This window comes from Nerophis lumbriciformis, linkage group LG03, assembly GCF_033978685.3.
Source record: "Nerophis lumbriciformis linkage group LG03, RoL_Nlum_v2.1, whole genome shotgun sequence".
Taxonomy (NCBI): Eukaryota; Metazoa; Chordata; class Actinopteri; order Syngnathiformes; family Syngnathidae; genus Nerophis; species Nerophis lumbriciformis.
The window spans coordinates 16460001-16472500 of NC_084550.2; the positions used below are offsets into that span (position 1 = coordinate 16460001).

General features: G+C 37.0%; 1 protein-coding gene across 1 annotated transcript in view; it reads right to left on the bottom strand.

The window, feature by feature from the left end:
- Positions 1 to 12500, bottom strand: part of fstl4 (follistatin-like 4) — a 375104-nt gene that overhangs the window by 65077 nt on the left and 297527 nt on the right. The window contains exon 7 of the mRNA XM_061934279.1: positions 11749 to 11915. Coding sequence (XP_061790263.1) covers positions 11749 to 11915 — 167 coding nt within the window. The remainder of the gene's footprint in view (positions 1 to 11748; positions 11916 to 12500) is intronic.

Consider the following 12500-nt stretch of genomic DNA (forward strand, 5'->3'; position numbering starts at 1 on the left):
CTGCCGTCTTGTTTTATCATATATTGCTGCCTTTGCACCTGTCAATGTTTACTTTTGTATGCACATTACATCAACAAAAAATCCTGACTTTGGAGCAATGTTCACGGACTCTAGGATTTGTCTCTCTATTAGATGCAATGGTTTTCCTTATTGGGACCATGATTTTGGTCCTAACTTGTTCACCGGTCCTCATTTTGGAGATACTTTTCCTTGTTGATGTCTCAAGAAGGGTAGAAATACAAGAACACACGCACACCCACACACACACCCCCACACCCACACACGTACTGAGTCTCTTTTTCAAGTGTGAATTGGCCAAGAGAAGAGGCAAATACATGCTACACAGCTCTGCAACAAATACAGGATAATGATAGACTTTTGTCAGGCAGTAAAACACTACATTTTAACAAGGAAATTCAAGCTGAAACAGTGAATCAACAGTAAACACAATTGGGAGTTCCTTCTTTTAGCGAGCAGGAGAATGTTGAGTGAGTTTTGAAAGTCGGCGCTGTTGTGTGTGAAAGATAGTTTGAGACGCCAAGACTGCCTTCTTCTTCTTTTTTAATGGCGGTTGGCAAGCAACCTTGCGGTGTGCAATACTGCCACCTACTGAAATAGAGTGACCGAGAAGGTAACCTTTTCGAAAAAAATGTATTCAACCATGTGTTAATTTGTTGACTCCGCATACTATAGCCCTAAAGATGCTGCAAGCTACCATGATTTCTTGAAAAGTGCAAAAAAATAAAATAATATAAATAAATACTAATGTTTTCCTTAAAAAAGTAACACAACAAAACAAATAAAAAAAAGAAAAACATTTAAAGTTTGCCTTGGATGACAGAGACTGGGACCCCAAGGACAACACATCAAACCAGCATATGCAGCACTAAAGATGCTGCAAGCTGACATATTTTCTTGAAAGGTGCAAAAAAAAGGTCTTAAAGAAACTAACAATAATACATAAATAAATAAATATGTAAAAAAGAAAGAAGAAAACAAAAAACTTTGCCTTAAAAACATTATTCTTTCATGTTGCATTAGCATATCTTAACCCTAAAGAGGGTGCAAGCTAACATGTTTTCTTGAAAAGTGCCAAAAAATTTTTTTTTGAAAATGTTTGCCTTAAAAAAAACTTACAACAAAACAAATAAAAAACAAAACAAAAACATTTAAAGTTTCCCTTGGATGACCGAGACGAGGACCCCAAGGACAACACATTAAACCAGCATATACAGCCATAAAGATGCTGCAAGCTGACATATTTCCTTGAAAGGTGCAACAAAAAATATGCCTTAAAGAAACTAACAATAATAAAGAAAGAAATACGTAAAAAAGAAAAAAAAAACTTTGCCTTAAAACAAGTTTTCTTTGAACGACAGACTAACCCTAACCCTAACCCTAACCCCCCAGGACAACATGTTGCATTAGCATATCTTAACCCAAAAGGGGCTGTAAGCTAACATGTTTTCTTGAAAAATGCCAAAAAATAATGTTCTTACTAACAAAACTAACAAAAAAATAAAATTAAAAACAAAACAAAAAAGTTTGCCTTAAAACAAGTTTTCTTTGAACGACACAGACTCCGCCCACCAGGACAAGGTGGTGCATTAGCATATTTTAGCCCTAAAGGGGCTGCAAGCTCACATGTTTTTCTTGAAAAGTGCCAAAAAATGTTCTTCCTAACAAAACTAACAAAAAAATAAAATAAAAAACAAAACAAAAAAGTTTGCTTTAAAAAAAAAGTTTGCCTCGACTGACACAGACTCCGCCCCCCAGGACAAGGTGGTGCATTAGCATTTTTGAGCCCTAAAGGGGCTGCAAGCGAACATGTTTTCTTGAAAAGTGCCAAAAAATAATGTTCTTCCTAACAAAACTAACAAAAAACAAAAACAAAAAACAAAACAAAAAAGGTTGCTTTAAAAAAAAGTTTGCCTCGACTGACACAGACTCCGCCCCCCCAGGACAAGGTGGTGCATTAGCATATTTGAGCCCTAAAGGGGCTGCAAGCTAACATGTTTTCTTGAAAAGTGCCAAAAAATAATGTTCTTCCTAACAAAACTAAGAAAAAATAAATAAATAAAAAACAAAACAAAAAAGGTTGCTTTAAAACAAGTTTGCCTCAACTGACACAGACTCCGCCCCTCAGGACAAGGTGGTGCATTAGCATATTTGAGCCCTAAAGGGGCTGCAAGCTCACATGTTTTCTTGAAAAGTGCCAAAGAATAATGTTCTTCCAAACAAAACTAACAAAAAAATAAAATAAAAAACAAAACAAAAAAGGTTGCTTTAAAACAAGTTTGCCTCGACTGACACAGACTCCGCCCCCCAGGACAAAATGGTGCATTAGCATATTTTAGCCCTAAAGGGGCTGCAAGCTAACATGTTTTCTTGAAAATTGCCAAAAAATAATGTTCTTACTAACAAAACTAACAAAATTAAAAACAAAACAAAAAAGTTTGCCTTAAAACAAGTTTTCTTTGAACGACACAGACTCTGCCCACCAGGACAAGGTGGTGCATTAGCATATTTTAGCCCTAAAGGGGCTGCAAGCTCACATGTTTTTCTTGAAAAGTGCCAAAAAATGTTCTTCCTAACAAAACTAACAAAAAAATAAAATAAAAAACAAAACAAAAAAGGTTGCTTTAAAAAAAAAGTTTGCCTCGACTGACACAGACTCCGCCCCCCAGGACAAGGTGGTGCATTAGCATTTTTGAGCCCTAAAGGGGCTGCAAGCGAACATGTTTTCTTGAAAAGTGCCAAAAAATAATGTTCTTCCTAACAAAACTAACAAAAAACAAAACAAAAAAGGTTGCTTTAAAAAAAAGTTTGCCTCGACTGACACAGACTCCGCCCCCCCAGGACAAGGTGGTGCATTAGCATATTTGAGCCCTAAAGTGGCTGCAAGCTAACATGTTTTCTTGAAAAGTGCCAAAAAATAATGTTCTTCCTAACAAAACTAAGAAAAAATAAATAAATAAAAAACAAAACAAAAAAGGTTGCTTTAAAACAAGTTTGCCTCAACTGACACAGACTCCACCCCTCAGGACAAGGTGGTGCATTAGCATATTTGAGCCCTAAAGGGGCTGCAAGCTCACATGTTTTCTTGAAAAGTGCCAAAAAATAATGTTCTTCCTAACAAAACTAACAAAAAACAAAAACAAAAAAGGTTGCTTTAAAAAAAAGTTTGCCTCGACTGACACAGACTCCGCCCCCCCAGGACAAGGTGGTGCATTAGCATATTTGAGCCCTAAAGGGGCTGCAAGCTAACATGTTTTCTTGAAAAGTGCCAAAAAATAATGTTCTTCCTAACAAAACTAAGAAAAAATAAATAAATAAAAAACAAAACAAAAAAGGTTGCTTTAAAACAAGTTTGCCTCAACTGACACAGACTCCGCCCCTCAGGACAAGGTGGCGCATTAGCATATTTGAGCCCTAAAGGGGCTGCAAGCTCACATGTTTTCTTGAAAAGTGCCAAAAAATAATGTTCTTCCAAACAAAACTAACAAAATAAAAAACAAAACAAAAAAGGTTGCTTTAAAACAAGTTTGCCTCGACTGACACAGACTCCGCCCCCCAGGACAAGATGGTGCATTAGCATATTTGAGCCCTAAAGGGGCTGCAAGCTCACATGTTTTTCTTGAAAAGTGCCAAAAAATAATGTTCTTCCGAACAAAAAAATAAAATAAAAAACAAAACAAAAAAGGTTGCTTTAAAAAAAGTTTGCCTCGACTGACACAGACTCCGCCCCCCCCCCCAGGACAAGGTGGTGCATTAGCATATTTGAGCCCTAAAGGGGCTGCAAGCTCACATGTTTTTCTTGAAAAGTGCCAAAAAATAATGTTCTTCCTAACAAAAAAATAAAATAAAAAACAAAACAAAAAATGTTGCTTTAAAAAAAGTTTGCCTCAACTGACACAGACTCCGCCCTCCAGGACAAGGTGGTGCATTAGCGTATTTGAGCCCTAAGGGGGCTGCAAGCTCACATGTTTTTCTTGAAAAGTGGCAAAAAATAATGTTCTTCCTAACAAAACTAACAAAAAATAAAATAAAAAACAAAACAAAAAAGTTTGCTTTAAAAAAAAGTTTGCCTCCCACTGACACAGACTCCGCCCCCCAGGACAAGGTGGTGCATTAGCATATTTGAGCTCTAAAGGGGCTGCAAGCTCACATGTTTTATTTGAAAGGTGCCAAAAAATAATGTTCTTCCTAACAAAAAAATAAAATAAAAAACAAAACAAAAAAGGTTGCTTTAAAAAAAAGTTTGCCTCGACTGACACAGACTCCGCCCCTCCAGGACAAGGTGGTGCATTAGCATATTTGAGCCCTAAAGGGGCTGCAAGCTCACATGTTTTTCTTGAAAAGTGCTAAAAAATGTTCTTCCTAACAAAACTAACAAAAAAATAAAATAAAAAACAAAACAAAAAAGGTTGCTTTAAAAAAAAGTTTGCCTCGACTGACACAGACTCCGCCCCCCCAAAACAAGGTGGTGCATTAGCATATTTGAGCCCTAAAGGGGCTGCAAGCTAACATGTTTTCTTGAAAAGTGCCAAAAAATAATGTTCTTCCTAACAAAACCAACCAAAAAAATTAAATAAAAAATAAAACAAAAAAGGTTGCTTTAAAAAGTTTGCCTCGACTGACACAGACTCCGCCCCCCCAGGACAAGGTGGTGCATTAGCATATTTGAGCCCTAAAGTGGCTGCAAGCTAACATGTTTTCTTGAAAAGTGCCAAAAAATAATGTTCTTCCTAACAAAACTAAGAATAAATAAATAAATAAAAAACAAAACAAAAAAGGTTGCTTTAAAACAAGTTTGCCTCAACTGACACAGACTCCGCCCCTCAGGACAAGGTGGTGCATTAGCATATTTGAGCCCTAAAGGGGCTGCAAGCTCACATGTTTTCTTGAAAAGTGCCAAAAAATAATGTTCTTCCAAACAAAACTAACAAAAAAATAAAATAAAAAACAAAACAAAAAAGGTTGCTTTAAAACAAGTTTGCCTCGACTGACACAGACTCCGCCCCCCAGGACAAGATGGTGCATTAGCATATTTGAGCCCTAAAGGGGCTGCAAGCTCACATGTTTTTCTTGAAAAGTGCCAAAAAATAATGTTCTTCCGAACAAAAAAATAAAATAAAAAACAAAACAAAAAAGGTTGCTTTAAAAAAAGTTTGCCTCAACTGACACAGACTCCGCCCTCCAGGACAAGGTGGTGCATTAGCGTATTTGAGCCCTAAAGGGGTTGCTAGCTCACATGTTTTTCTTGAAAAGTGCTAAAAAATAATGTTCTTCCTAACAAAACTAACAAAAAATAAAATAAAAAACAAAACAAAAAAGTTTGCTTTAAAAAAAAGTTTGCCTCCCACTGACACAGACTCCGCCCCCCAGGACAAGGTGGTGCATTAGCATATTTGAGCTCTAAAGGGGCTGCAAGCTCACATGTTTTATTTGAAAGGTGCCAAAAAATAATGTTCTTCCTAACAAAAAAATAAAATAAAAAACAAAACAAAAAAGGTTGCTTTAAAAAAAAGTTTGCCTCGACTGACACAGACTCCGCCCCTCCAGGACAAGGTGCTGCATTAGCATATTTGAGCCCTAAAGGGGTTGCTAGCTCACATGTTTTTCTTGAAAAGTGCTAAAAAATGTTCTTCCTAACAAAACTAACAAAAAAATAAAATAAAAAACAAAACAAAAAAGGTTGCTTTAAAAAAAAGTTTGCCTCGACTGACACAGACTCCGCCCCCCCAAAACAAGGTGGTGCATTAGCATATTTGAGCCCTAAAGGGGCTGCAAGCTAACATGTTTTCTTGAAAAGTGCCAAAAAATAATGTTCTTCCTAACAAAACCAACCAAAAAAATTAAATAAAAAATAAAACAAAAAAGGTTGCTTTAAAAAAAAGTTTGCCTCGACTGACACAGACTCCGCCCCTCCAGGACAAGGTGGTGCATTAGCACATTTGAGCCCTAAAGGGGCTGCAAGCTCACATGTTTTCTTGAAAAGTGCCAAAAAATAATGTTCTTCCAAACAAAACTAACAAAAAAATAAAATAAAAAACAAAACAAAAAAGGTTGCTTTAAAACAAGTTTGCCTCGACTGACACAGACTCCGCCCCCCAGGACAAGATGGTGCATTAGCATATTTGAGCCCTAAAGGGGCTGCAAGCTCACATGTTTTTCTTGAAAAGTGCCAAAAAATAATGTTCTTCCGAACAAAAAAATAAAATAAAAAACAAAACAAAAAAGGTTGCTTTAAAAAAAGTTTGCCTCAACTGACACAGACTCCGCCCTCCAGGACAAGGTGGTGTATTAGCATATTTGAGCCCTAAAGGGGCTGCAAGCTAACATGTTTTTCTTGAAAAGTGCCAAAAAATAATGTTCTTCCTAACAAAAAAATAAAATAAAAAACAAAACAAAAAAGGTTGCTTTAAAAAAAGTTTGCCTCAACTGACACAGACTCCGCCCTCCAGGACAAGGTGGTGCATTAGCGTATTTGAGCCCTAAAGGGGCTGCAAGCTCACATGTTTTTCTTGAAAAGTGGCAAAAAATAATGTTCTTCCTAACAAAACTAACAAAAAATAAAATAAAAAACAAAACAAAAAAGTTTGCTTTAAAAAAAAGTTTGCCTCCCACTGACAAAGACTCCGCCCCCCAGGACAAGGTGGTGCATTAGCATATTTGAGCTCTAAAGGGGCTGCAAGCTCACATGTTTTATTTGAAAGGTGCCAAAAAATAATGTTCTTCCTAACAAAAAAATAAAATAAAAAACAAAACAAAAAAGGTTGCTTTAAAAAAAAGTTTGCCTCGACTGACACAGACTCCGCCCCTCCAGGACAAGGTGCTGCATTAGCATATTTGAGCCCTAAAGGGGTTGCTAGCTCACATGTTTTTCTTGAAAAGTGCTAAAAAATGTTCTTCCTAACAAAACTAACAAAAAAATAAAATAAAAAACAAAACAAAAAAGGTTGCTTTAAAAAAAAGTTTGCCTCGACTGACACAGACTCCGCCCCCCCAAAACAAGGTGGTGCATTAGCATATTTGAGCCCTAAAGGGGCTGCAAGCTAACATGTTTTCTTGAAAAGTGCCAAAAAATAATGTTCTTCCTAACAAAACCAACCAAAAAAATTAAATAAAAAATAAAACAAAAAAGGTTGCTTTAAAAAAAAGTTTGCCTCGACTGACACAGACTCCGCCCCTCCAGGACAAGGTGGTGCATTAGCACATTTGAGCCCTAAAGGGGCTGCAAGCTCACATGTTTTTCTTGAAAAGTGCCAAAAAATAATGTTCTTCCTAACAAAAAAATAAAAAAAATAAAAAAACAAAAAAGGTTGCTTTAAAAAAAGTTTGCCTCGACTGACACAGACCCCCCCCCCCCCCCCAGGACAAGGTGGTGCATTAGCATATTTGAGCCCTAAAGGAGCTGCAAGCTAACATGGTTTCTTGAAAAGTGCCAAAAAATAATGTTCTTCCTAACAAAACCAACCAAAAAAATTAAATAAAAAACAAAACAAAAAAGATGCTTTAAAAAAACTTTGCGTCGACTGACACAGACTCCGCCCCCCCAGGACAAGGTGGCGCATTAGCATATTTGAGCCCTAAAGGGACTGCAAGCTCACATGTTTTTCTTGAATAGTGCCAAAAAATAATGTTCTTCCTAACAAAACTAACAAAAAATAAAATAAAAAACAAAACAAAAAAGTTTGCTTTAAAAAAAAGTTTGCCTCCCACTGACACAGACTCCGCCCCTCCAGGACAAGGTGGTGTATTAGCATATTTGAGCTCTAAAGGGGCTGCAAGCTCACATGTTTTATTTGAAAGGTGCCAAAAAATAATGTTCTTCCTAACAAAAAAATAAAATAAAAAACAAAACAAAAAAGGTTGCTTTAAAAAAAAGTTTGCCTCGACTGACACAGACTCCGCCCCTCCAGGACAAGGTGGTGCATTAGCATATTTGAGCCCTAAAGGGGCTGCAAGCTCACATGTTTTTCTTGAAAAGTGCTAAAAAATGTTCTTCCTAACAAAACTAACAAAAAAATAAAATAAAAAACAAAACAAAAAAGGTTGCTTTAAAAAAAAGTTTGCCTCGACTGACACAGACTCCGCCCCCCCAAAACAAGGTGGTGCATTAGCATATTTGAGCCCTAAAGGGGCTGCAAGCTAACATGTTTTCTTGAAAAGTGCCAAAAAATAATGTTCTTCCTAACAAAACTAAGAATAAATAAATAAATAAAAAACAAAACAAAAAAGGTTGCTTTAAAACAAGTTTGCCTCAACTGACACAGACTCCGCCCCTCAGGACAAGGTGGTGCATTAGCATATTTGAGCCCTAAAGGGGCTGCAAGCTCACATGTTTTCTTGAAAAGTGCCAAAAAATAATGTTCTTCCAAACAAAACTAACAAAAAAATAAAATAAAAAACAAAACAAAAAAGGTTGCTTTAAAAAAGTTTGCCTCGACTGACACAGACTCCGCCCCCCAGGACAAGATGGTGCATTAGCATATTTGAGCCCTAAAGTTTGCCTCGACTGACACAGACTCTGCCCCCCCAAAACAAGGTGGTGCATTAGCATATTTGAGCCCTGAAGGGGCTGCAAGCTAACATGTTTTCTTGAAAAGTGCCAAAAAATAATGTTCTTCCTAACAAAACTAACAAAAAAATAAAATAAAAAACAAAACAAAAAATGTTGCTTTAAAAAAAAGTTTGCCTCGACTGACACAGACTCTGCCCCCCCAAAACAAGGTGGTGCATTAGCATATTTGAGCCCTAAAGGGGCTGCAAGCTCACATGTTTTTCTTGAATAGTGCCAAAAAATAATGTTCTTCCTAACAAAACTAACAAAAAAATAAAATAAAAAACAAAACAAAAAATGTTGCTTTAAAAAAAAGTTTGCCTCGACTGACACAGACTCCGCCCCTCAGGACAAGGTGGTGCATTAGCATATTTGAGCCCTAAAGGGGCTGCAAGCTCACATGTTTTTCTTGAAAAGTGGCAAAAAATAATGTTCTTCCTAACAAAACTAACAAAAAATAAAATAAAAAACAAAACAAAAAAGTTTGCTTTAAAAAAAAGTTTGCCTCCCACTGACACAGACTCCGCCCCCCAGGACAAGGTGGTGTATTAGCATATTTGAGCTCTAAAGGGGCTGCAAGCTCACATGTTTTATTTGAAAGGTGCCAAAAAATAATGTTCTTCCTAACAAAAAAATAAAATAAAAAACAAAACAAAAAAGGTTGCTTTAAAAAAAAGTTTGCCTCGACTGACACAGACTCCGCCCCTCCAGGACAAGGTGGTGCATTAGCATATTTGAGCCCTAAAGGGGCTGCAAGCTCACATGTTTTTCTTGAAAAGTGCTAAAAAATGTTCTTCCTAACAAAACTAACAAAAAAATAAAATAAAAAACAAAACAAAAAAGGTTGCTTTAAAAAAAAGTTTGCCTCGACTGACACAGACTCCGCCCCCCCAAAACAAGGTGGTGCATTAGCATATTTGAGCCCTAAAGGGGCTGCAAGCTAACATGTTTTCTTGAAAAGTGCCAAAAAATAATGTTCTTCCTAACAAAACCAACCAAAAAAATTAAATAAAAAATAAAACAAAAAAGGTTGCTTTAAAAAGTTTGCCTCGACTGACACAGACTCCGCCCCCCCAGGACAAGGTGGTGCATTAGCATATTTGAGCCCTAAAGGGGCTGCAAGCTAACATGTTTTCTTGAAAAGTGCCAAAAAATAATGTTCTTCCTAACAAAACTAAGAATAAATAAATAAATAAAAAACAAAACAAAAAAGGTTGCTTTAAAACAAGTTTGCCTCAACTGACACAGACTCCGCCCCTCAGGACAAGGTGGTGCATTAGCATATTTGAGCCCTAAAGGGGCTGCAAGCTCACATGTTTTTCTTGAAAAGTGGCAAAAAATAATGTTCTTCCTAACAAAACTAACAAAAAATAAAATAAAAAACAAAACAAAAAAGTTTGCTTTAAAAAAAAGTTTGCCTCCCACTGACACAGACTCCGCCCCCCAGGACAAGGTGGTGTATTAGCATATTTGAGCTCTAAAGGGGCTGCAAGCTCACATGTTTTATTTGAAAGGTGCCAAAAAATAATGTTCTTCCTAACAAAAAAATAAAATAAAAAACAAAACAAAAAAGGTTGCTTTAAAAAAAAGTTTGCCTCGACTGACACAGACTCCGCCCCTCCAGGACAAGGTGGTGCATTAGCATATTTGAGCCCTAAAGGGGCTGCAAGCTCACATGTTTTTCTTGAAAAGTGCTAAAAAATGTTCTTCCTAACAAAACTAACAAAAAAATAAAATAAAAAACAAAACAAAAAAGGTTGCTTTAAAAAAAAGTTTGCCTCGACTGACACAGACTCCGCCCCCCCCAAAACAAGGTGGTGCATTAGCATATTTGAGCCCTAAAGGGGCTGCAAGCTAACATGTTTTCTTGAAAAGTGCCAAAAAATAATGTTCTTCCTAACAAAACCAACCAAAAAAATTAAATAAAAAATAAAACAAAAAAGGTTGCTTTAAAAAGTTTGCCTCGACTGACACAGACTCCGCCCCCCCAGGACAAGGTGGTGCATTAGCATATTTGAGCCCTAAAGGGGCTGCAAGCTAACATGTTTTCTTGAAAAGTGCCAAAAAATAATGTTCTTCCTAACAAAACTAAGAATAAATAAATAAATAAAAAACAAAACAAAAAAGGTTGCTTTAAAACAAGTTTGCCTCAACTGACACAGACTCCGCCCCTCAGGACAAGGTGGTGCATTAGCACATTTGAGCCCTAAAGGGGCTGCAAGCTCACATGTTTTTCTTGAAAAGTGCCAAAAAATAATGTTCTTCCAAACAAAAAAACAAAACAAAAAAAAAACAAAAAAGGTTGCTTTAAAAAAAGTTTGCCTCGACTGACACAGACCCCCCCCCCCCCCCAGGACAAGGTGGTGCATTAGCATATTTGAGCCCTAAAGGGGCTGCAAGCTAACATGGTTTCTTGAAAAGTGCCAAAAAATAATGTTCTTCCTAACAAAACCAACCAAAAAAATTAAATAAAAAACAAAACAAAAAAGATGCTTTAAAACAAGTTTGCGTCGACTGACACAGACTCCGCCCCCCCAGGACAAGGTGGTGCATTAGCATATTTGAGCCCTAAAGGGGCTGCAAGCTCACATGTTTTTCTTGAAAAGTGCCAAAAAATAATGTTCTTCCTAACAAAACTAACAAAAAAATAAAATAAAAAACAAAACAAAAAATGTTGCTTTAAAAAAAAGTTTGCCTCGACTGACACAGACTCCGCCCCTCAGGACAAGGTGGTGCATTAGCATATTTGAGCCCTAAAGGGGCTGCAAGCTCACATGTTTTCTTGAAAAGTGCCAAAAAATAATGTTCTTCCAAACAAAACTAACAAAAAAATAAAATAAAAAACAAAACAAAAAAGGTTGCTTTAAAACAAGTTTGCCTCGACTGACACAGACTCCGCCCCCCCAGGACAAGGTGGTGTATTAGCATATTTGAGCCCTAAAGGGGCTGCAAGCTCACATGTTTTACTTGAAAGGTGCAAACAAATATTCGCCGAGAAAACCAACAAAACAAATAAAAACACAAAACTAAAGAGGTTGCTTTGACTAACACAGACTTGGCCCCCCAGGACAACGCGCTACATTAGCATATTTTAGCCCTGAAGATGCTGCAAGCTAACATGCTTTCTTGAAAGCTGCACAAAAAAAAAAAAAAAAAAATGACGCAAGATCAAGCCAACTCACATTAATGTCCTCCAGGTCCAGGAAGTTGAGAACGATGCCGTTCCTCTTCCAGATGACGGGCGGGCGCAGGGTCCCCTGGATGGCGCAGGTCAGGACGGCGCTGAGGCCCACCGTCACCGTGGAGACGCTGACCCGCTGGTCCTCCGCCAGGCTCAGTTGGACAACCTCTGCGGAGGAGAGAGAGGGACCGTTGGTTCCGCTGACAAAGAGAAGCGATTAGGCCACGACGGGAGGAGATAATCGGGGGAGAAGATGGGGAAAGAAATGGAGGGAAAGGAAGGAAAATGTGCTGATGTGGCGGAAAGTGGGTTGAGTTAATACGTCTCAGGAGTCTGCCTCATTACCCACTGACCGAGGAGGATAAACATCTGTCCTGCAACTAAATGTCACTCTTCTCATTAGACATTATTTATGCTCTTTGGAACCAGTTTTATTTCATTCCACTTTTAAATCTTTGGACCACACACACATACACACACATTCATATATATATATATATATATATATATATATATATATATATATATATATATACACACACACACACACACACACACACACACACACACATACATACATACATACATACATATATATATATATATATATACACATATATATATACATATATATATATATATACACATACATACACATATATATATATATATACACACATACATACACATATATATATATATACACACATATATATATATATACACACACACACACATACATATTTTTTTACA